Below are 22,819 nucleotides of genomic sequence, written 5' to 3' on the forward strand. Positions count from 1 at the left end.
AGGTCACTTTGGAAAGGCTATGTAATTGGAAGTACGGTCTCTTGAAAAGACTTGTCACTCCAAAGGATTCTATCATTTCCCTACTATGCGGCTTTGGGCTGCAGGAGCCTCTGGAAATATGTTCAGGGTAATCAATAATCTTTCAAGAAAGATGTCTTAGGGTATATATATAAGTAAAGTGTTGCATATTCACAAAACTGGAAAGATATTCAGGTTGTAGTATTCAAAGCAGAATTTTATTGTAGAAATGTATTTTATATTGGGGTAGGTTGCTAATTGTACAGGTCCTATATATTGAAATATGGAACATCTAGTAATTTAATACTTATGACTCAGTCACTGAAAAAAAAAGTTTTCAGTATTGATTAAGTTTGCAATTTATTGAATATATCATGTATAATATTTTTTCATCTTTCATTAATATTATAATACTCATGTTTTACCCTGAATTAACTCTTCTTTGGCATATGTAAGGAAAGTAGTTACAATCCATCTGAAGTTCTAAGATAACAACATAGTTTTTCACAACGATAAAACAAGATGTTTAATACAAAGGGTAATGCTTGTCGGACCTGTTGTAAAATAGCCTATTAATTCATGTATAGCTTATTTTTATATACATTAAATCAATAAAAAAAAAAGATGGCAAAGGCTATTGGACCTAGTGTAGCATGTGGGTGTTCTAAAATGGCCTATTTTTCTCAGACCACCTGGCAACGGGGAGGGGCGCCGCCCCACTTCGATGCCATAACTTATACAAGAGGAATCTCTTTTATTTACAAAAGTTTAATTCTGGATATTGCTAAAGTGTCCAGAACTCCAGATAATAGGAGGAAAATTGGAGGAGTGTTAGTATGTGTTACAAATGGTACACGAATATTTACTTCATAAAATTAATATTTCCTTGACATTATTACACTCTGTAGTAACGGATAAATTTGTAGTACTCTACTGAGTTCAGGGAAAAAAAAGTGTACTTTTCCACCACATGGATAGTTTACCTCAGTGATGCCCAGGCTAGTGACTGGTCACTTGATCATATAAACTTATATACGTTATTTACATAAAAACACTAATAAATTTGCTGGGTCAGAGTCGATATCATTTACTGAGTGTAAACTATTCATGTGAGGGCTGCCACATCCTATAATTTACACACAACATTAATACACCGATATTTGTGAATGAAGTTGAGGCACAGAAATTTTCTGCTGGTTTACAGGATAAAAAAGGAGCATTTCCATGATCGATTAAATAAAGGGATGGCGAAAAAGCCCATGAATGACCTACTGATGTGAACGCGACAATATACTCTAGCAGGATCTGAAAGAACACACGTATTAGTTCGTGAAAAAAAATTAAAACACCATTTAGGATAATTAGATACTCCGTAATAAGGCATATTTCAAGCATTTCGTTTTGGTAAGTATAATCAAGCAAAATAAAAATGAAATGGATTCGTAAGGGGCTAAAAACACACTAATGTTTGATTTTACAGCTGCACACACCCAAGTTTCATAGTTGCCTAGGCTTGGTGCCCATAATACTGGAACCGTGTTTGACTACACGCTTTGGATCAGTTACGTCATTATATATATATATATGTAGCCAATTAAGACACACGATACATTGACCAGTTAGGTCTTATTATATTAGTAGCCAATTGAGACACACACGGTACATGTGGCCATTTAGGGCTTAAACATACTTTCAACCAGTTATAATACATATGTAACCACTTGGGTACACCACACCTTTAACCAGTTAGGTTATACAACACCTGTGGCCAGTTGAGACGGGAAAAACTACACCTTTGACTAGTTAGGACATAGCATTTATGATAAGTTAGGATAGAAAATAGCTATGACCAGTTTGAACACACCAGACCTGTTACCTGTTTTGTGAACATGAGACCAGTGACCAGTTAGTACACTCGATATTAATGACCAGTTAGATTGTTCTGAGCTTGTAACCATTTAGCACACATCACACCTGTGACTAGTGACCACACATCATACCTGTGACTATTGACCATACACCACACATGTGACCAGCTACCTTACATCATACCTGTGACTATTGATCATATACCACACTTGTGACCAGTTACAACACATCATGGCTGTAACTAGTGACCACACACCACACCTGTGACCATTTACCATACAACATACCAGTGACACACACGTGACCAGTTACCACACATCATACCTGTGACCAGTTACCACACCATACATGTGACCAGTTACCATACGACACGTGTGACTAGTTACCATACGACACGTGTGACTAGTTACCACCCATACCTGTGACTTAGGAAGGATAAACCTCACGACATCTGTAACTAGTTATTCCACCCCAATTGGGGCATATCCCTGATCATTTAGGGAATACCACCTCAATGATCAATTAAAAGTATACTCCGGTGATCAGTTATGACCAGGGCCGACCCGTATACGCTTAAAGCAAAGGGCCCCGACCGCTAAAGGACTCCCCCCCCCACTCCCACACACACACACACACACACACACACACACACACACACACACACACACTCAGTTCCCAGCGTTAGATGGCAGGTTTCAGGAACCAAGAAATGCTGTCCCACACACCCTAAATTTTCGCAATTTTCCGGGGACATGCCTCCCTAGAGCTCGTGATTAAGGGAGGAGTTTGAGTGTGGAGGGGCCACCAAAAGGCTAGGGCCGGTCCTGGTTAGGACATACACCAATGATCAGTAAGGACACATACTCCAATGATCAGTGAGGAAATACCTATTGACTGGACTGGTTAGATAATCCAGTGATCAGTTAGGTTATATCATAACATTTCTTCATATGTCACACCATTATAGTGACTTCACAGGTCACACCATAAGTGACCACAGGTCACACCGTAAGTGACCTCACAGGTCACACCATAGCAGTGTCCTTTTTGTTAATATTAAGGCCTAGAAACCATTAATTCTAATTGTAATCCCTTGGCACTTGATTTATGGAGAATAATATAGACTATAATGGTAAAAGCATTTGACTTAAAGCTTATAACAGAAATACTGGTAGATAACCTAATTGACTGTATACTGGTGACACACAAGTAACACCTGCAAGATAAATATATGGATATTTACACCTTGTGAAAATTTTCCACCAAAATTGTTCGAACTTTCCTCCGAAAACTTTAAAAAACATTCCAAGTCATTTGGAAATTAAATGGATACTATTCATGGACTGGGTAAACTTCATGATAGTTTATACCTGGCTTGGTAACCATGTACCACTTGCACGTGGACATGGCATTACGCCCATGTGTTCCTAAGGATGACCCAGGAAATTTGCCTTACTGACGCCCTCTCGGTACAAGCGTTGGACACCGTCGTTATAATTCACATCATCTCTCACACCTTACCAGCCTAACTGCAACTTACACAGTCGTCATTCCGAGAATTGTTAATGTTTAATCCCTTGAGGACGATCATACGACCCTTGAGCACATCGGTTACGACCCTTGTCCCGACGCCATCACACCCTAGGGTCGTATACGGTCGTGCTCGAGGGTCGTATACCGTCGCGCTCGAGGGTCGTATACCGTCGCACTCGAAGGTCGTATACCGTCGTTCTCGAGGATCGTATCGTCGTGCTTTATGGTCGTATCGTCGTGCTCAAGGGTTGTACCGTTGCGCTTGAAGGGTTTAAAACTACTTCCAGAGCTACCTAACAGTAGTTAAGACAATAAAAAGTTCTTATACTTTAAATGCATATGGGAATGAGGTGAGAAATACAATGGTAGCATAACAGTTGTAAAAAAAGACTGAAATACTTCAATGTACTGGGTGATGATAGCTTGCCAGTTAACATCTTGTCTACATCATAACAAGACATCTTGTATGTGAGTCGATGATGGGAGGGTAAGATGACGCTAATACTTCGGTAGGCTGAGGGAACACACATGTACTCACACGTCAACACCAGTCCGTATGTACACTCGTAAAATTTATATTGAAATCATTTTATTTACAGTGTTGGGTGGGTGTCATGTTTCTCAACATTCTAGTTTACACTGACCATCAGTTTTTTTTATTTTTTTTCCACGATCTTTTGTCTAAGGGGTCTGGTAAGTAAAACTAATATACTCCCAGACCTCTGTCACACATTCACTCACCTCAGTTTTCATTTCATGATATTGTACTACTTTTCTGTATTGTTTTAGTAGCGAGTGTTTTATTTATTTTTTTTTCTCCTTAACTTTCTTTAAAGAATATTAGTTTGAATATAACGTTGTTATCTGGCGGAACTAGAGGTCTTTCTTGGCCTTACTGTGTTGCACACCAGCAGAAGCGGTGGTACCAGAGGAAGCAGAGGTGTTGCTGGAATCCTTGGCATCGTTGCTTGAAGACTTCTTGCCTGTGGTTTTGTCCGACTTGTCCTTCCGGCGTATCTGGTACTCCACGATCAGTCTACACGTCAGCATGAAGAAAAACACCTGCAACATACGAAGGATAGCCGTAACACATGAAGAAAACCAGTGGCAAATGAAGAGAGCCAGTGACACACGAAGAAAGTTTGTATGTAACACATGAAGAGAAAAACCTAAAGCATACGAAAAACACCTGCAATCCAGAACGGTTGAGCATCTGAAAAAATACCTGTCGCACTTGAACACCTGTGACACATGAAGAACATCTGTAGCATGGAAAACACCTACAACCTCAATTCTCCACCCATAGATCCCTCCCATCCAAAAATGAAAGATGAAAAAAATATCGCTGTAATTTTTCATTAATAATTAATAGGAAAGGTCATTGGGTACTAGGTAGGTTAGAGAATTATTTGAGTAGTGAAGTAGATATGTAGGGAGGTGAGAGGGTAGGTAAAGTAGGGTATCACACGATGAGAGAGAGGGAGAGAGAGAGCTAACTCACCAAGGAGGGCGCTAGTCTTTCGAACTTGTCCCCCACCATCCAATGGTTGTAGGTGGCGAAGAGCATCATTAACGCTAACACCAGGTTGGCCGACTGCTTCACTCGCTCTGAAAAAAAGAAAGAAAAAAGAAATAAATTCAGCCTTGTAACATAATACCTAAGTGTGACCCATATATCACAACAGGAAGAATGTATTACCAAGAGGCAGTTCACTAACTGTTAACATTTTCACCAATGGAAAAACATACTTAAGTTCAGAACTAGGTTTACCAGCAGGCTCCAGATTGACTAGACTTGGTCCCTGTTTAATGTTACCATATGAGCCATTTTTTTGCAATAAAAATAATTAAACTGATAAAGAACTAGAACTAGTTCCCTCAGTGTCACTCTTAAGAATAGCATATTCGGAAGAGTATGAAGCAAGCTAGTCTCACGGACCATATTGATGTCTTCGAATTATCTTTTTAAAGGATTTTTCGGTTGGTGAATGTAGCTAGACGTTGACGTCCTTAAATTATCCTATCAGCTGATAGATCTAAAGCCCAAATAACCAACCAACCAAGACAGACTACACAACAGTAACTGCTCTTAAACCCGTTTGATAAAGAGATTGATGGCTTGAAGTTAGGGGGGTGATCCGGTCTTGTTTCGCATCCTTTTTCCCACGAATTGAATTTACATATATATATTTTTGAGCTTTTTCCGAACATTTATGGATTTTTTGTAACTATTGTTTTTAAACAATCCTACTGAAATACGTTAATATTCCCCTCTTACTAATAGCTTTATATATTTCCATACGAACTCCAGATCATAATGAATTGTTGAAAATACGCTTCTAACCGAGAGAGGTATGTACGACAAAATGTTTTTGCTGCAAAAATCCTGTTATTCCTGGGGATGAGACACGTGGACTAAGTTAAGAGGGACTTAATGGTTGGAAGATGAGGTCAAAAAACTTACTAGAAGGGATGAAGGTGAGGCATATACCACATAGGACCTCCAAGCCTCCCACGGTCCGCCGGTACCACTTGGAAGGGATCTTAAACTCCAGCGTCTGGGCCAGCGGAAACACCTTGCTGTAGCGGGCGAACTCTTTCCGCTGTGAAATAGAAAGAAAACAGGAGAATTAGGAAAGACTGATTTTCCTTGCGCATCTCAACAGGTCAAGGACGCTTGGCCCTTCTCGCACAACACCGTCTGAACTTTTCATCCCAAAGGGAAGAAGGTACAACTCATGGACACAATGCAACCCATCTACATAACAGCACGACCTTTGGGTACGATAATGTAACCTTTGTCCTGGCCCGTAGGTCAGGTCAGAGGCCACATAATCGTACCTAAAATGCATAGTTATGCACTGGTGTCGTACCGTCGTGCATACTCACACATATTGTATGTCTATTCAAGCTAGATTTGATTAAGAAAGGATATATGTTAATATTAGCGAACCGTGGTCTAAAGTGGTTGAGAGTATAGGTACGAATCGTGATTGCGGCAATATGCCCACAGTCAACCCAGCTGTTCATCGTCCCCCTAAGGGTTGGTTGATAAAATTGGTACCTGGCGTAAGGTTGCGTTTATAAATATACATAACGTTAACGATACGGCGTTTGGTGAAGGCACTACCCGTGCCGTATCATCTAGAAAAGAAAAATGCCATTCTCAATTATCAGACCCACACATAGAGGCAGCCTGTGCATATGAAATACCTGCTGCGTGCTCTGCCAGTGTGGTCAACGAGATGGTTAATTTCACCACATAAATTCACGAAACATACCTTTGAACCTTCAAAATTTAATCATCAATTAGTTTTCAGTAAGTTAATTATTTTTTCCTACATATGAATATGTTGTAACTGGTCGTAAAAGTTTGAAAAGTAGGTCGTACCCTACAAAATACGTCAGCATTTTCAAACATGTCCGCCATGGACGTCTCAGGTCGTAAACATCTAAACTTTGAAGGTGAGAACTCACTATATGGATATTCTGTACATTTGTTCATATATTGTTGTTGATTAATGAGTGCGTATATACAGTAAAGACACACTTAAAGGACAATGTATGGATTGATTGAAGTGAATAGTGGTATAGCGGTAGATAGCAGGTCAGCTTGGGTCTGATATGCCCGGTTATGGCACTGATTCAAACCTAGAATCAGCGATATTCATATCACTAGAACACACTTTCACCTGCAGGAATCGCATGAAAGATTGTGAGCGTAGATATCTTGGATTCTAGTTGTCTTTGCCTCATAAAACCACAGAAATACTTGAAATAATACAAAGTCAAGCCCAACCTTAATCAAACGTCATTTTGTAAGCAGTAAAACGATCACTGCAGATGGAATAGGGTGATAGTGCTTAATGAAATACACCTTTGATATTGCTGGTGTAATTGTTGCCTCCCGCAGTTATTGCTGAAAATGAAGAGAAGTCTTTCTTGTGATGGTCGGCGATTTTGATGCGTTTCACCCATTTCCGGTGGTTCGTTATATATTATGGTCCACATTTGAATTAAGATAAGGCCAGTGCTAGCACCTGGTAGGAATATTTTATGCTGTGGACAAAATCAATGTCACTAGCTTTTTCCAGCTTGACTATGGGAGTGTCACTGGGAGTGCTGACAAAGAATAAATCGAAATGACATCATTAAAGATAGGAAGTGGCAAGTTAAGGATATTTTTTATGTATGGCAGGCACCCTGTTTTTCACTTCAATGTGCAATATATAAGTTTGACTGGAAGAGCACTAATAGGCAAGACACCATGGCGAAATTTTTGTTTTATTTGTCCAAGAACTTGGGGATATTTCTTTTCATCATCTCTGGGGATATGAGAGAGGAAATGTTGACCATGTGTCTCTTGCTTATCATGCAAGGAGACTGATAGGGGTGAGAGCAGAGGATTGGAGATTCTCCCATCGTGTAGTATCATTGTTAAAAGTTGGAACTTGATTTGTGTGGATGAAATTTAACAAGTGAAGACCCATGCGTACTACGTGGAATTACGTTATGAAACATGAGTATTCTTATTGTGTAAATTTTACATCTGCCTATTTGAGACACTCGTCAACAAGTAATATTTTCTCTGGTTAGGTAAGGAAATTTATTCATTTAAGGTAGAAAATAATGTCTAATTTGAATAGCTCAAGATACAGAAAATAAGTGTAAAATTATTGCAATGGTTATTTTGCCCATGCATTGGAATGTGGGTTAAATAGTATTATGCTGATAGTGTTTTTCCTTGAGCCACTTTATTACTGGATTTATCAACTTTTCCTGATGAAGAAAGGTTTTGCATAAGGCAAGACTCATATAAATATCCATTTTAGTGAGAAAAAAAAGATTAATTTATTTTTGCAAAGTACAGCTGGAGTGTTTCTTGCCCATCACCATCTAGAAGTGCACAGAAAATCTAGGTTTAAAGTTCATACAGATCAACTGTTCCTAAGCCCTTTGAGGGTGTCTCTGCTTCTTAGCCCCTTATGAAAATCATAATCATGAAATTCTTTTAAACCATTGATAAGATGGTTGATAGTGTCAGTATTAAAGTGATAAGGAAAGTAATACTGAGATACGTAGCCAAAATGTCTGCTTTTATCTCGTCAATTGTGTAACTTATTGAAGGAAAATCGTTGCATTTGGTGAGTCATGTATCTGTTGAGTTTTTATTTAAAAAATGCATTTAATTTTTCAGTGAAGAATCACATTGTCCCAGTGGGTATCATTTAGAGGCAGCTTTTACCTGTAACTGTTTTTCCTCATAAAGTTAACAAAGACCAGATTGTTACAAAAACTAACTGCTATTATGTCATTGGATTAGAATAATGATTTGTATTCCAACATATGATGTTTCTCAGTTTAAAGGAAAAGAAAATCATGCTTTTGAAGAAAAGCTGTTCAGACTGCAAATGCTATTTAAGCTTCACAAAAAAAGTAATGATTATGTTTTTTTACCCTATTTTTGTACTATACATTATCATCATTAAGTTTATGGATGCCACCCAGTTATTGAAATATTCTTGCCAAAGTTTTATGTAGATTCATATCACTGTTATTGTTTATTTTCAAGAAGGGGACATAAATGGATACATGTGAACCTTTGAAATGTCACTCGACCAAACCTAGCATTTGATTTTCCATATTTGCAGTAGATTTTGCATTAAATATTACTCTGCATAATCTTGGGTTTGTTTAAGTTTTATAGGTTAGTATGGGTCCATAATTTATGTTTCCCTCTGGATAGTTATTAAGCAATATTATAGATTTTCATAAAATTTCAGCCTACAACTCCAATACTGTATTTAAACAAAGTGGCATTTTATTTAATTTTTGGTATTCTCAAGTTTGTTTATTAAGACTGGTAGTAGATGAAATGCATTTACATTATATGATTTATTCACTCTTTAACCAGATCTCTCGTCGATCCACGTTGGCTTGGTAAAGGAGACCTCATATAGATCTACAATTTGTGGTTTCTCACCAACAATCAAATTTAGGCCGATTGGTGGTGGTGGGAGATGCTGAAGGCTACCAAATACAACAGTTATGCATGAGTTCATCAATTACCCTCCTGACATTGACTGGTAAGATTGTTATAGTAGACTGCTAAGTGTAAATGAAATTGAGCAATATTTGTTTTCTGGAGTGAGGATTCCTGCTATCTAAATGATAATTTATTAGTTGATAAAATCTGTTTGATGATGGCAAGTCGCACCAAGTGCATCAAAACACTATACAAACACAGAGGAGGCACGTGAAATATGACACCAACCTATGTAGCAATCAACACCATCTCAGTAATATGCAGGGACACTGCCATGTCACTTCATGTTGCTGAACCTTAATTCATCATTTTTAACAATCCACACACTGTCTGTTCACTGTGATATAGTGTTCCACTGTTAAATCACTTTATCTGTTGTTATTCATTCTCATAATAATCCTCTGTATTGCATTTTCTAAAGCATTTTTTATTGCAGTGTGTTCACATTCCAAAACTATTTTCTTTACCATTGCTTGGTTACACTTCCTTAACATTTCAGTTAGTTATACACCCATCCCTCACTTTATGTGGGATTACTATATGCAGTTTCACAATTTTGCGAGGGACTTACTACTACCAGTCCCTCTCATAAATTTGTGACCATTTTTTTCTGTATGTTTATTGGTCTGTCACATGCAAACTCTCAGTGTGTGAGGTTTTTGCTGAGCATAACCCACGCATGAAGTGAGGGATGGTTATATTTCATTACATACCATAAATAACTATGTAATATTTACATCAGTGTTTCTCATATGGTGTGTTGTGACCCCAAAGGAGTTGCAAGGGGCTTACTTTGGTTGCGAGCTGTTTGCAGTGAGCTGACAATATTTTTACTCTATAGTAAGACTAGACCCCAAATTAACGTGTGTGTAAAGGACATAAGATTGGCTGAGGTCAGACTTTTTTCTTTACCCGTGCATAATAGTTACTTGTGGGCAAAAATGAATCCCCATGCCTCTGTCTGTTGACGTCCGTAGGGATAGTCCACATGAAGATAGGGGGGACTTACGCTGATTAGAGGAAGGAAAGGCAGTGATGCAGAACCCGCTCAATTCAAATTAGGCCTCATTCAGGGGAGTCTCGTCTATTAGGATCACTCAGTGCAAGCCAGGTGTACTGTACCAAGCGAGTTAAGGGGTTGAGATGAATCATAACTGATGCACATGAAATTTTATTAAAACTTCCTTTTTACTGCAATAATTGGTTTACTGGTGATTTATTACTTTTACATAATATTTTGAGATACGGAAGAAAGAGGTGTGGTAATAAGAAGAGCTTGGTTGAGAGAGCTGAAGAGGGTGTAGTGAAATAGTTTGGCTGTATTGAGACAATGAGTGAAGAGAGGTTGAAAGAGGATACATTTGCAGGAAGTGGATGGGAAAAGGAGAAGGGGGAGACCAAGTTGGAGATGGAAGGATGGATTTATTAAAATTTTGAGTGCCTTAGGACTGGACATGCTGGAGGGGGAAATACAAGGGGCTACGTGCTGTCAGTGGACTTAACCAGCACACGTGAAACAGTTGGGAGAAGCCATAGAAAGGTCTGTTAGGCCTGGTTGTGGACAGTGGGCTGTTGTTTTGATGCTTTACACATGTCAGGTAGAGAACTGATGTGTGATAGAGGTAATCTGTTCCTGGTACTACCTTGCTGATGTGGGAAATGAGGAATAGTACGAAAGAAAGTTGAGTCATGTTTTGGAATGTACATACATTTTGAGGAATATTGACCTGGGACACATTGTTGTATGGTTGCGAGGCGTGGGCTATGGATAGAGCTGTGTGCAGGAGGGTGGATGTGCTGGAAATGAGATGTTTGAGGACAGTATGTGGTGTGAGGTGGTTTGATCGAGTAAGTAATGTAAGGGTAAGAGAGATGTGTGGAAATAAGAAGAGCGTGGTTGAGAGAGCAGAAGAGGGTGTTTTGAAATGGTTTGGGCACATGGAGAGAATGAGTGAGGAAAGATTGACCAAGAGGATATATGTGTCGGAGGTGGAGGGAACGAGGAGAAGTGGGAGACCAAATTGGAGGTGGAAGGATGGAGTGAAAAAGATTTTGAGTGATTGGGGCTTGAACATGCAGGAGGGTGAAAGGCGGGCAAGGAATAGAGTGAATTGGATCGATGTGGTATACCAGGTTGACGTGCTGTCAATGGATTGAATCAGGGCATGTGAAGCGTCTGGGGTAAACCGTGGAAAGTTCTGTGGGGCCTGGATGTGGAAAGGGAGCTGTGGTTTCGGGCATTATTGCATGACAGCTAGAGACTGAGTGTGAACGAATGGGGCCTTTGTTGTCTTTTCCTAGCACTACCTCGCACACATGAGGGGGGAAGGGGATGTTATTCCATGTGTGGCGAGGTGGCGATGGGAATGAATAAAGACACAGTGTGAATTGTGTGCAGGTGTATATATGTATATGTCTGTGTGTGTATATATATGTGTACATTGAGATATATGGGTATGTATATTTGCGTGTGGGGACATGTATGTATATACATGTGTATGGGGGTGGGTTGGGCCATTTCTTTCGTCTGTTTCCTTGCGCTACCTCGCAAATGCGGGAGACAGCGACAAAGCAAAATAATAATAATAGTAATATGTTTATATTATATTTATTTTGCTTCGTTGTTATCTCCTGCGTTAGCGAGGTAGCGCAAGGAAACAGACGAAAGAATGGCCCAATCCACCTACATACACATGTATATACATACATACACGTCCACACACGCAAATATACATACCTATACATCTAAATGTATACGTATATATACACACACCGAAAGGTGCAAGAGGTGAAAAAAAGGGCAAATGAGAGTTGGGGTGAGAGAGTATCATTAAATTTTAGGGAGAATAAAAAGATGTTCTGGAAGGAGGTAAATAAAGTGCGTAAGACAAGGGAGCAAATGGGAACTTCAGTGAAGGGCGCAAATGGGGAGGTGATAACAAGTAGTGGTGATGTGAGAAGGAGATGGAGTGAGTATTTTGAAGGTTTGTTGAATGTGTTTGATGATAGAGTGGCAGATATAGGGTGTTTTGGTCGAGGTGGTGTGCAAAGTGAGAGGGTTAGGGAAGATGATTTGGTAAACAGAAAAGAGGTAGTAAAAGCTTTGCGGAAGATGAAAGCCGGCAAGGCAGCAGGCTTGGATGGTATTGCAGTGGAATTTATTAAAAAAGGGGGTGACTGTATAGTTGACTGGTTGGTAAGGTTATTTAATGTATGTATGACTCATGGTGAGGTGCCTGAGGATTGGCGGAATACGTGCATAGTGCCATTGTTCAAAGGCAAAGGGGATAAGAGTGAGTGCTCAAATTACAGAGGTATAAGTTTGTTGAGTATTCCTGGTAAATTATATGGGAGGATATTGATTGAGAGGGTGAAGGCATGTACAGAGCATCAGATTGGGGAAGAGCAGTGTGGTTTCAGAAGTGGTAGAGGATGTGTGGATCAGGTGTTTGCTTTGAAGAATGTATGTGAGAAATACTTAGAAAAGCAAATGGATTTGTATGTAGCATTTATGGATCTGGAGAAGGCATATGATAGAGTTGATAGAGATGCTCTGTGGAAGGTATTAAGAATATATGGTGTGGGAGGCAAGTTGTTAGAAGCAGTGAAAAGTTTTTATCGAGGATGTAAGGCATGTGTACGTGTAGGAAGAGAGGAAAGTGATTGGTTCTCAGTGAATGTAGGTTTGCGGCAGGGGTGTGTGATGTCTCCATGGTTGTTTAATTTGTTTATGGATGGGGTTGTTAGGGAGGTGAATGCAAGAGTTTTGGAAAGAGGGGCAAGTATGAAGTCTGTTGGGGATGAGAGAGCTTGGGAAGTGAGTCAGTTGTTGTTCGCTGATGATACAGCGCTGGTGGCTGATTCATGTGAGAAACTGCAGAAGCTGGTGACTGAGTTTGGTAAAGTGTGTGAAAGAAGAAAGTTAAGAGTAAATGTGAATAAGAGCAAGGTTATTAGGTACAGTAGGGTTGAGGGTCAAGTCAATTGGGAGGTGAGTTTGAATGGAGAAAAACTGGAGGAAGTGAAGTGTTTTAGATATCTGGGAGTGGATCTGGCAGCGGATGGAACCATGGAAGCGGAAGTGGATCATAGGGTGGGGGAGGGGGCGAAAATTCTGGGAGCCTTGAAGAATGTGTGGAAGTCGAGAACATTATCTCGGAAAGCAAAAATGGGTATGTTTGAAGGAATAGTGGTTCCAACAATGTTGTATGGTTGCGAGACGTGGGCTATGGATAGAGTTGTGCGCAGGAGGATGGATGTGCTGGAAATGAGATGTTTGAGGACAATATGTGGTGTGAGGTGGTTTGATCGAGTAAGTAACGTAAGGGTAAGAGAGATGTGTGGAAATAAAAAGAGCGTGGTTGAGAGAGCAGAAGAGCGTGTTTTGAAATGGTTCGGGCACATGGAGAGAATGAGTGAGGAAAGATTGACCAAGAGAATATATGTGTCGGAGGTGGAGGGAACGAGGAGAAGAGGGAGACCAAATTGGAGGTGGAAAGATGGAGTGAAAAAGATTTTGTGTGATTGGGGCCTGAACATGCAGGAGGGTGAAAGGAGGGCAAGGAATAGAGTGAATTGGAGCGATGTGGTATACAGGGGTTGACGTGCTGTCAGTGGATTGAATCAAGGCATGTGAAGCGTCTGGGGTAAACCATGGAAAGCTGTGTAGGTATGTATATTTGCGTGTGTGGACGTATGTATATACATGTGTATGGGGGTGGGTTGGGCCATTTCTTTCGTCTGTTTCCTTGCGCTACCTCGCAAACGCGGGAGACAGCGACAAAAAAAAAAAAAAAAAAAAAAAAAAAAAAAAAAAAAAAAAAAAAACGATTCATACTGTCTGCCTTTATTCATTCCCATCGCCACCTTGCCACACATGGAATAACCAACCCCCTCCCCCCTCATGAGTGCGAGGTAGCACTAGGAAAGACAACAAAGGCCCCATTCGTTCACACTCAGTCTCTAGCTGTCATGTAATAATGCACTGAAATAACAGCTCCCTTTCCACATCCAGGCCCCACAGAACTTTCCATGGTTTACCCCAGGTGCTTCACATGCCCAGGTTCAATCCATTGACAGCACGTCGACCCCGGTATACCACATCGTTCCAACTCACTCTATTCCTTGCACGCCTTTCACCCTCCTGCATGTTCAGGCCCCGATCACTCAATATATATATATATATATATTATCCCTGGGGATAGGGATGAAAGAATACTTCCTACGTATTCCCTGCATGTCGTAGAAGGCGACTAAAAGGGGAGGGAGCGGGTGGCTGGAAATCCTCCCCTCTCTTGTTTTTTTTAATTTTCCAAAAGAAGGAACAGAGAGGGGGGGGGTCAGGTGAGGAAATTCCCTCTAAGGCCCAGTTCTCTGTTCTTAACGCTACCATGCTAACGCGGGAAATGGCAAATAGTATGAAAAATATATATATATATATATATATATATATATATATATATATATATATATATATATATATATATTATCCCTGGGGATAGGGGAGAAAGAATACTTCCTACGTATTCCCTGCGTGTCGTAGAAGGCGACTAAAAGGGGAGGGAGTGGGTGGCTGGAAATCCTCCCCTCTCGTTTTTTTTTAATTTTCCAAAAGAAGGAACAGAGAAGGGGGCCAGGTGAGGATTTTCCCTCTAAGGCCCAGTCCTCTGTTCTTAACGCTACCTCGCAAATGCGGGAAATGGCGAATAGTATGAAAAAAAAAATATATATATATATATATATATATATATATATATATAAAGAGTGTGGTTGAGAGAGCAGAAGAGGGTGTATTGAAATGGTTTGGTCACATGGAGAGAATGAGTGAGGAAAGATTGACAAAGATATATGTGTCAGAGGTTGAGGGAACGAGAAGTGGGAGACCAAATTGGAAGTGGAAGGATGAAGTGAAAAAGATTTTGAGCGATTGGGGCCTGAACATACAGGAGGGTGAAGGGTGTGCAAAGAATGGAGTGAATTGGAATGATGTGGTATACTGGGATTAACATGCTGTCAGTGGATTGAACCATGGCATGTGAAGCATCTGGGGTAAACCATGAAAAGTTTTATGGGGCCTGGATGTGGGAATGAGCTGTGGTTTCCGTACATTACTCGTGACAGCTAGAGACTAAGTGTGAATGAATGTAGCCTTTGTTGTCTTTTCCTAGCCTTACCTTGTGTGCATGTGGGGGGAAGGGGGTTGCCATTTCATGTCGCAGGTGGGTGGCAGCAAGTGTGGATGTGTACATGTGTATATATGTATATGTCTGTGTATGTATATGTATGTATACATTGAAATGTATAGGTATATATATGTGCATGTGTGGGCATTTATGTATATACTTGTGTATGTAGGTGGGTTGGGCCATTCTTTCGTCTGTTTCCTTGTGCTACCTCGCAAATGCAGGAGACAGCAACTAAGTATAATAAGGCTGTGCTGACTCAGCTAAAAATATATATATATAAATTGTGTTCATTTAGAGGGTTCCCAGTTCCTTTCCATATATGATTGTAAACTCCAAAGTTCGCATGATTTTTTTCAGGTTTCCATTGGAAATGACATGATTACATAACATAGCACACACACACACACACACACACACACACACACACACACACACACACACACTTATTCTTGTGGACTAACCTTTGTCAGAAATGCTCAGTTGATATACTTTAGTTAGACTTTAGGAACATTGTCTACTGTGCTCTGATGTGGTGCTTTTAAAGACACTAAAAATTGTAAAAATTTATTCTTATATATTAATCCTATATCGTATTATTTAGATTTTTTTAACTTTTACATATTTTTTCATATCTATACCTTTTTCTCAGCATTATCTCCACTGATTACTATGATTTTATCTGACATATATATGTATATATGAATAAGTATGTTGTCTTTTCCTAGCGCTACCTCATGCACATGCGGGGGGAGGGGGTTGTTATTTCATGTGTGGCAGGGTGGCGATGAGAATGAATAAAGGCAGACTATGAATTAGATATCTGGGAGTGGATCTGGCAGCGGATGGAACCATGGAAGCAGAAGTGAATCATAGGGTGGGGGAGGGGGCGAAAGTTCTGGGAGCCTTGAAGAATGTGTGGAAGTCGAGAACATTATCTCGGAAAGCAAAAATGGGTATGTTTGAAGGAATAGTGGTTCCAACAATGTTGTATGGTTGCGAGGTGTGGGCTATGGATAGAGTTGTACGCAGGAGGGTGGATGTGCTGGAAATGAGATGTTTGAGGACAATGTGTGGTGTGAGGTGGTTTGATCGAGTAAGTAATGTAAGGGTAAGAGAGATGTGTGGAAATAAAAAGAGCGTGGTTGAGAGAGCAGAAGAGGGTGTTTTGAAATGGTTTGGGCACATGGAGAGAATGAGTGAGGAAAGATTGACCAAGAGGATATATGTGTCGGAGGTGGAGGGAACGAGGAGAAGTGGGAGACCAAATTGGAGGTGGAAAGATGGAGTGAAAAAGATTTTGTGTGATCGGGGCCTGAACATGCAGGAGGGTTAAAGGAGGGCAAGGAATAGAGTGAATTGGATCGATGTGGTATACCGGGGTTGACGTGCTGTCAGTGGATTGAATCAGGGCTTGTGAAGCGTCTGGGGTAAACCATGGAAAGTTGTGTGGGGCCTGGATGTGGAAAGGGAGCTGTGGTTTCGGGCATTATTGCGTGGCAGCTAGAGACTGAGTGTGAACGAATGGGGCCTTTGTTGTCTTTTCCTAGTGCTACCTCGCACACATGAGGGGGGAGGGGGATGGTATTCCATGTGTGGCGAGGTGGCGATGGGAGTGAATGGGGGCAGACAGTGTGAATTGTGTGCATGGGTATATATTTATGTGTCTGTGTATGTATATATATGTGTACATTGAGATGTATAGGTATGTATATTTGCGTGTGTGGAGGTGCGTGTGTGTATACATTGTGTATGGGGGTGGGTTGGGCCATTTCTTTCGTCTGTTTCCTTGCGCTACCTCGCAAACGCGGGAGACAGCGACAAAGCAAAATAATAAATATAAATATATATATATATATATATATATATATATATATATATATATATGTCTGTGTGTGTAAATATATGTATATGTTGAGATGTATAGGTATGTATATTTGCGTGTGTGGACGTGTATGTATGTACATGTGTATGTGGGTGAAGAAAGTGAGAAGTAGAGGACTGGAAGGAGGCAAAAGATGGGAGACATCAAATGAAGCAAGGGAGAAGGACAAAGTACCTTAAAGAATCAGGAATATTCATTGATGGGAATTTGAGATTGAAAATAATGTGTAGAAATGCAACTGGACTAGTATTAAATGAGTAAAAACTAGAGTTAAAGGACCAGATTAGTGAAGGCATATCTGGAGACAAAACTTACTTAAGAGATATGATGTAATCTGTCCAGAGGGATCCGTGAAGGCAAAATGGAAAAGAAAAGTCAAAGGAGAAGAGGGATCAGCCTAATGGATATTGTTCAGCCTTAAAGTTTCAGAAAAATATTGGAATATGGCCCATTCATACACCAGTAATGGAAAGAGAATCTGTTGGAAGAAATTTTGGTACTATTGACAATTTAAATCCTCCAAAGAAATGCAGTGAATCAGAAGAAATATACAAAGGCTACAATAATGGAACAGTCAAGGTTGAAGCAGTGAGACATACACACCTAAGACATATTAGATAATAGGGGATTTCATTTACAGTGTAAAGAGATGTGTGGGAGAAATTTGATTCTAATAGACATACAATTATGGAGAATAAGACTTCCTGTAACAGGGAAATTGAGAATATTACTAAGGTGCTGTACATCATATGGAATAAATGATAATGTGTTGCATGTATTGCCCTGCTGAAGTTTCTCAATATGTGTTGAAGTGTGCACATACACTTTACAGACAGTTCAAGCTTGAAGTGATGTTCAGGACATTGCTGGAGTAAGGCGAAGTGCCAAGGGGTGGAAGAAGGCAAATGTAACGCTTATTTATAAGAAAGGATATCAGGAGGTTGTGCTAAACTTTAGAGCAGTGTTGGATGAATTTGGTCCGTGAAAAACTAGAATATGTTTCTTGAGTTTGCTCAGCACTCTTAAAGAAGCACAAAATTGATAGAGAAGGTCCAGAGGAGGACAACAAAGTCAATGCCCGAGTTAAGAGAGCTGAAATTGATGAACGGTTAAAGGCCATAAATTTTTTCACCACAGATAATAGATAAGTAAGGGACTGCTTTATCATGTCTTTAAACTCTGAAACCTGCTTGGTGATGTTAAAAGTAAACAATTCTTCGAAACACTGATAGTTAGATAGATAGATAAAGAGGCCATAACATTAAATGAAGCAAGAAATTTGCTTGAAAAGATGTTTGGTAAACAGGTACTTTTATATAGCATGATAATATAGAATGATTAGAATGAAGTGAATGATGAAATGATGGATGCTGATGATGTGAAAACCTTGCAAGACGGAGAAAGGTAAAGTGATGGAGGTTTATGAGTGAAATTCCCTCCCTCATAGTGCTTTACCGGTAGGGCACTGTACATGTCATATCACACTAACATGTATGATACTGCACCAACACAAGCATCTTACCTGACACCACACTAACACAACTCACGTGTCACAACACTTGCACAACTCACATTAACACGTCACATATCTTACACCACACTAACACAATACAAATGTCAGGTACCACACTAACACAAGTCATATATCTGGTACCACACTAATACAACATTTATGTTTAACACCACACTGACAAGTCATGTCTGACACTACACTAACACAACTCATGTCTGGTTCATCCAATACAAGCACATGTACCATGCTATCACAAGTCAGATGTCTGGTATCATGCTAACAAGTCACGTGTTTAGTACCACAGGTCACATGTCTGGTACACACTAACAAAAGTCACATGTTTGGTGCTAACACTAAGTCACGGGGCTGGTACCACACTAACAAAAGTCACGTCTGATACTATATTAACACAAGTCACATGTCTTGTACCCCAGTACACAAGTTGCAAGTCATACCGTATGGTACCAAACTAATACTAGTAATGTCTACAAGTATATAACATAAGTGTGTCTTGCTTCATAATAACATTCCATGTGTTTAGTACTATACTAACATGTCATATGTATGGCTGCATTACAGTGTGCCTCATGTCTAGCATGACACTAACATCTGACATGTATGGCACTATACTAAAAAGTCATATGTTTGGCACCACAACTGTGTCTCATATCTGGCACCACACTGACGTAACTCACATGTCTACCATACAGATCACATTTCTGGTACCTGTCTGACTCGTTACTTGTCTTTCATTGCATTATCATAGGTCATGTGTTTGGCCCCAGACTAACCATGCCACACGTCTGGCAGCACACTGTCATAAGGCACATGTCTGGTACCCACATGAACGAGTCGCATACATGGCACCAAAGTAACGAGTCACATACATGGAACCGCACTGATGAGTCATATTTGAAACACACTGCCATAAATCACTTGTCTACCACCACAATGACCCGAGTTACATGCCAGTTATAATGGGTGCACGTGACATGTCTGGCACCACACAACCACAAGTCATATGGGTAGCATCAAACTGTGATGCTATGTCAGGCACTATACAAACACAAGTCACATGTCTGGCACCACATCAACACGAGTCGCATGTCTGGTCCCATGGTAACTCCAGTCACATTTGCGACACCAGATAACACGTTCCGTCGGGCACCACTGTAACGTAAGTCACATTCTTACACCATATATACTCAGGTCAAATGCCTGACACCACACTGTAGTATCTAACACCTAACTGATGTCATATTATTGGCACCATACTAGCATTTCATGTTTGGCACCGCAACAAGTCATGTCACGTGTCTGCATGTGCACTAACACAAGCCGCATGTCTGGCACCATAGTAACACGTCTGGCACCACACTAACTAGTCACATGTCTGGCACCAAGTTATTAAAAGTCGTCATATTGGTGGAGTCCGCGCAGAGATGTGCTTGCAGTTGTTTTACATTGGTCTGTGTGTTTATGTGATGCTTGTGTGTTTGGCTGCAGGTATTTAATGTTTAGGGAGAAATTACTGAGGCACGTTCCACGCCTTGCCATAAATTTTTACCCAATTTCATACTGATAGCTTAAAGGATATATGTTGTACGTAAATGATGAATATGAGTCTGTTCGAGGAAAACCTCCGTTGATGAAAGGTGACACAGGGTCTAGTCTGAGTGAAGAAGCCGATGCCTATGTCTTTACAGAAGGCTGAAATGTATGATCGTTTGCCAGTCGTGGTGATGACTGCATCTGGGATGTGTTAAGAGACGTTTGGGCTCTAGGTATGCATTTGTGATAATCTCAAGGGAATTTTTTTCAATTTCATGTGAACTCTTGCTATATTTCTTATAACGGTTTCTGATGTGCATAAACCGAATTAACGTAATGAAGTTCTCTGAAGAAATAAATACGGCGCTGTATATACGAGAAATGAGTTGTATGGGAACGTGAGTTACGGCTGTGTTGGTAGGGTTAGAATGTTATATTTATAATGTAGTGAATATTAACTGCTTTAGGAATATGTATGCTTATTTCGATTGTTTTAAGGCTTTACAGAACCTGTTTAATAACAATAATGATTACTAGATCTCTAAAGGTTGGTCACAGTGGCTTGGGCTGAACTGGGAACGAAGCGTCCTTGTGTACTTACAAGATCCTTATGGAGTTCCTTGCTGATCTTTGGAGTTAATTTCGTCGTACCTACAAAAATAAAGAATATACCGAGTAATACAGAAAGTGATTTTAGAACTATAGACGCCATGGTAGTGGTGGGGGGTCGACTGTCACTTGGTGCCAGTGTTTGGGTCGGGCCAGACATGCGCGGCGCCCGCTGCCAGACGTACTCCTCTATCCGAAACCAACTCCGTAGATCCTCAAATTCTTTTAAACTGATTTATGTTTCGTTTGGCTATGAATCATATGTATAGTAAATGATCTTGGCAAACGTGTCCAGTATTTTGCGTGGAACTCTCATTTTCTAAATCATGAGAATTGCTTTGATAATGAGGTGGGAACATGTATACGCACGAACACCTTTCCTCGCTACTCGATATCGATTTAATTTTTGTGGTGTTACTTGAGATCAATGGTTATATATATATATATATATATATATATATATATATATATATATATATATATATATATATATATATCAGTAAACATTTGCATGAAGATAAAAATGTGATTGACTAATGTGCTTATTTTTCTTCATGAGAGTTGATGTTTGTAAATTGAAATCATATTCGTATCGAGAGGTTTGTATATTTGGTTATTGATATGTGTATTCAGTGTTGCTTTTTGTATGCAGTATGCCATTCATCATATGAGATTCTGTGGAAAAGTTACACAAAGTAATAAGTATTTATATATGAAAATAACATCTGTTTAACAATCATGAGTCTGGAAAGGCATTATTTTTATAGCTTGAAATTACTCTTTTCTTTGATATCTGGCTATTACCAGAAATTGATTAAATAAAGTATAATGATAATCAGTCAATATTTAAGTGTATAAGTACATATGTCTTCAGAGAACTTGGGTTGTATTAAGTTAAATTCAGTTACTGATATTATTCAAATTCTCATGAAACTGGATACAGCTGTGGTACAGAGGTAAATTTATTTGGAGACCGGCTATCAGTTTTGAAGGAAATAGGATACTTGGTAACATAAAACGGCTGAAAGTATCAAGAAAGTTTTATTCGAAGAGACAGATCTATATGCTTGTACAGGAAGGGAAAGTTTGTTAGTATAAACTTATAACTGTTTTGGGAAGATGATGAACCCTGATATTTACAGCATGTCACTAGTTTAAGTAATTTAAAGTCGCATATACGTGGGTATACATTATTCTTCCTATTGAGGGCTTGGAACTATTGTGATAATTGCTTAGATATTCCTATTATCAATATGATTAAGTTTAGATTGTATATAGGTCAAGGGGAAATATCCTCATTCTCTCCCTGAGTACTCGCCCCTGATTGATCCTTATGAACAAACTGATTTTCCATCTTGTGTAATTTGTACAGAAATGGTACAGAGTTGTACTACATAGGGCCCGTGTCCAGGATTTGGTTAAGGGGCGGAAGGTCGATGGGGGAGTGAATTTTTACCTCTTTTAAGATAATGATGAAAGGCTCAAGAGTGTTGTATAAGAACACGTTGTATGTTAAGATGACTTAGCGCTTTATGAGTTATTTGGATTTTAATATATTAATAATTTGTAATATTCTCATGAAATTGAATGTCTGGTGGAAAGTTTATTATGAG

General features: G+C 39.6%; 1 protein-coding gene and 1 long non-coding RNA gene across 3 annotated transcripts in view; one reads left to right on the top strand and one right to left on the bottom strand.

The window, feature by feature from the left end:
* LOC139746515 (uncharacterized) overlaps window positions 1-22,819 on the top strand; it is a 32,882-nt gene that overhangs the window by 1,838 nt on the left and 8,225 nt on the right. The window contains exons 1-2 of one of the 2 annotated variants that reach the window (XR_011712166.1): window positions 6,291-6,885; window positions 9,335-9,506. This is a non-coding gene — a long non-coding RNA (uncharacterized lncRNA). Of the gene's footprint in view, window positions 1-6,290; window positions 6,886-9,334; window positions 9,507-22,819 lie in introns of those variants that run through there. The other variant, XR_011712167.1, reaches the window with a different exon arrangement.
* Window positions 235-21,381, bottom strand: LOC139746514 (novel acetylcholine receptor chaperone). The gene is made up of 4 exons (XM_071657831.1): window positions 21,199-21,381; window positions 5,885-6,023; window positions 4,922-5,028; window positions 235-4,482 (listed from the first exon to the last, which is right to left on the bottom strand). Exons 1-4 carry the CDS (start codon window positions 21,364-21,366, stop codon window positions 4,294-4,296), a joined length of 603 nt encoding a protein of 200 aa, XP_071513932.1. The 5' UTR covers window positions 21,367-21,381; the 3' UTR covers window positions 235-4,293.

The sequence above is a fragment of the Panulirus ornatus genome, chromosome 65 (genome assembly GCF_036320965.1).
Source record: "Panulirus ornatus isolate Po-2019 chromosome 65, ASM3632096v1, whole genome shotgun sequence".
Classification (NCBI taxonomy): Eukaryota; Metazoa; Arthropoda; class Malacostraca; order Decapoda; family Palinuridae; genus Panulirus; species Panulirus ornatus.

Coding starts and splice junctions, on each gene's coding strand:
- LOC139746514 (XM_071657831.1), bottom strand. CDS start 21,366: ATGTCTGGCCCGACCCAAACACTGGCACCAAGTGACAGTCGACCCCCC. Junction 6,024..21,198: donor AGGAACTCCATAAGGATCTT/GTAAGTACACAA, acceptor TCTATTTCACAG/CGGAAAGAGTTCGCCCGCTA. Junction 4,483..4,921: donor AAAGACTAGCGCCCTCCTTG/GTGAGTTAGCTC, acceptor CGTATGTTGCAG/GTGTTTTTCTTCATGCTGAC.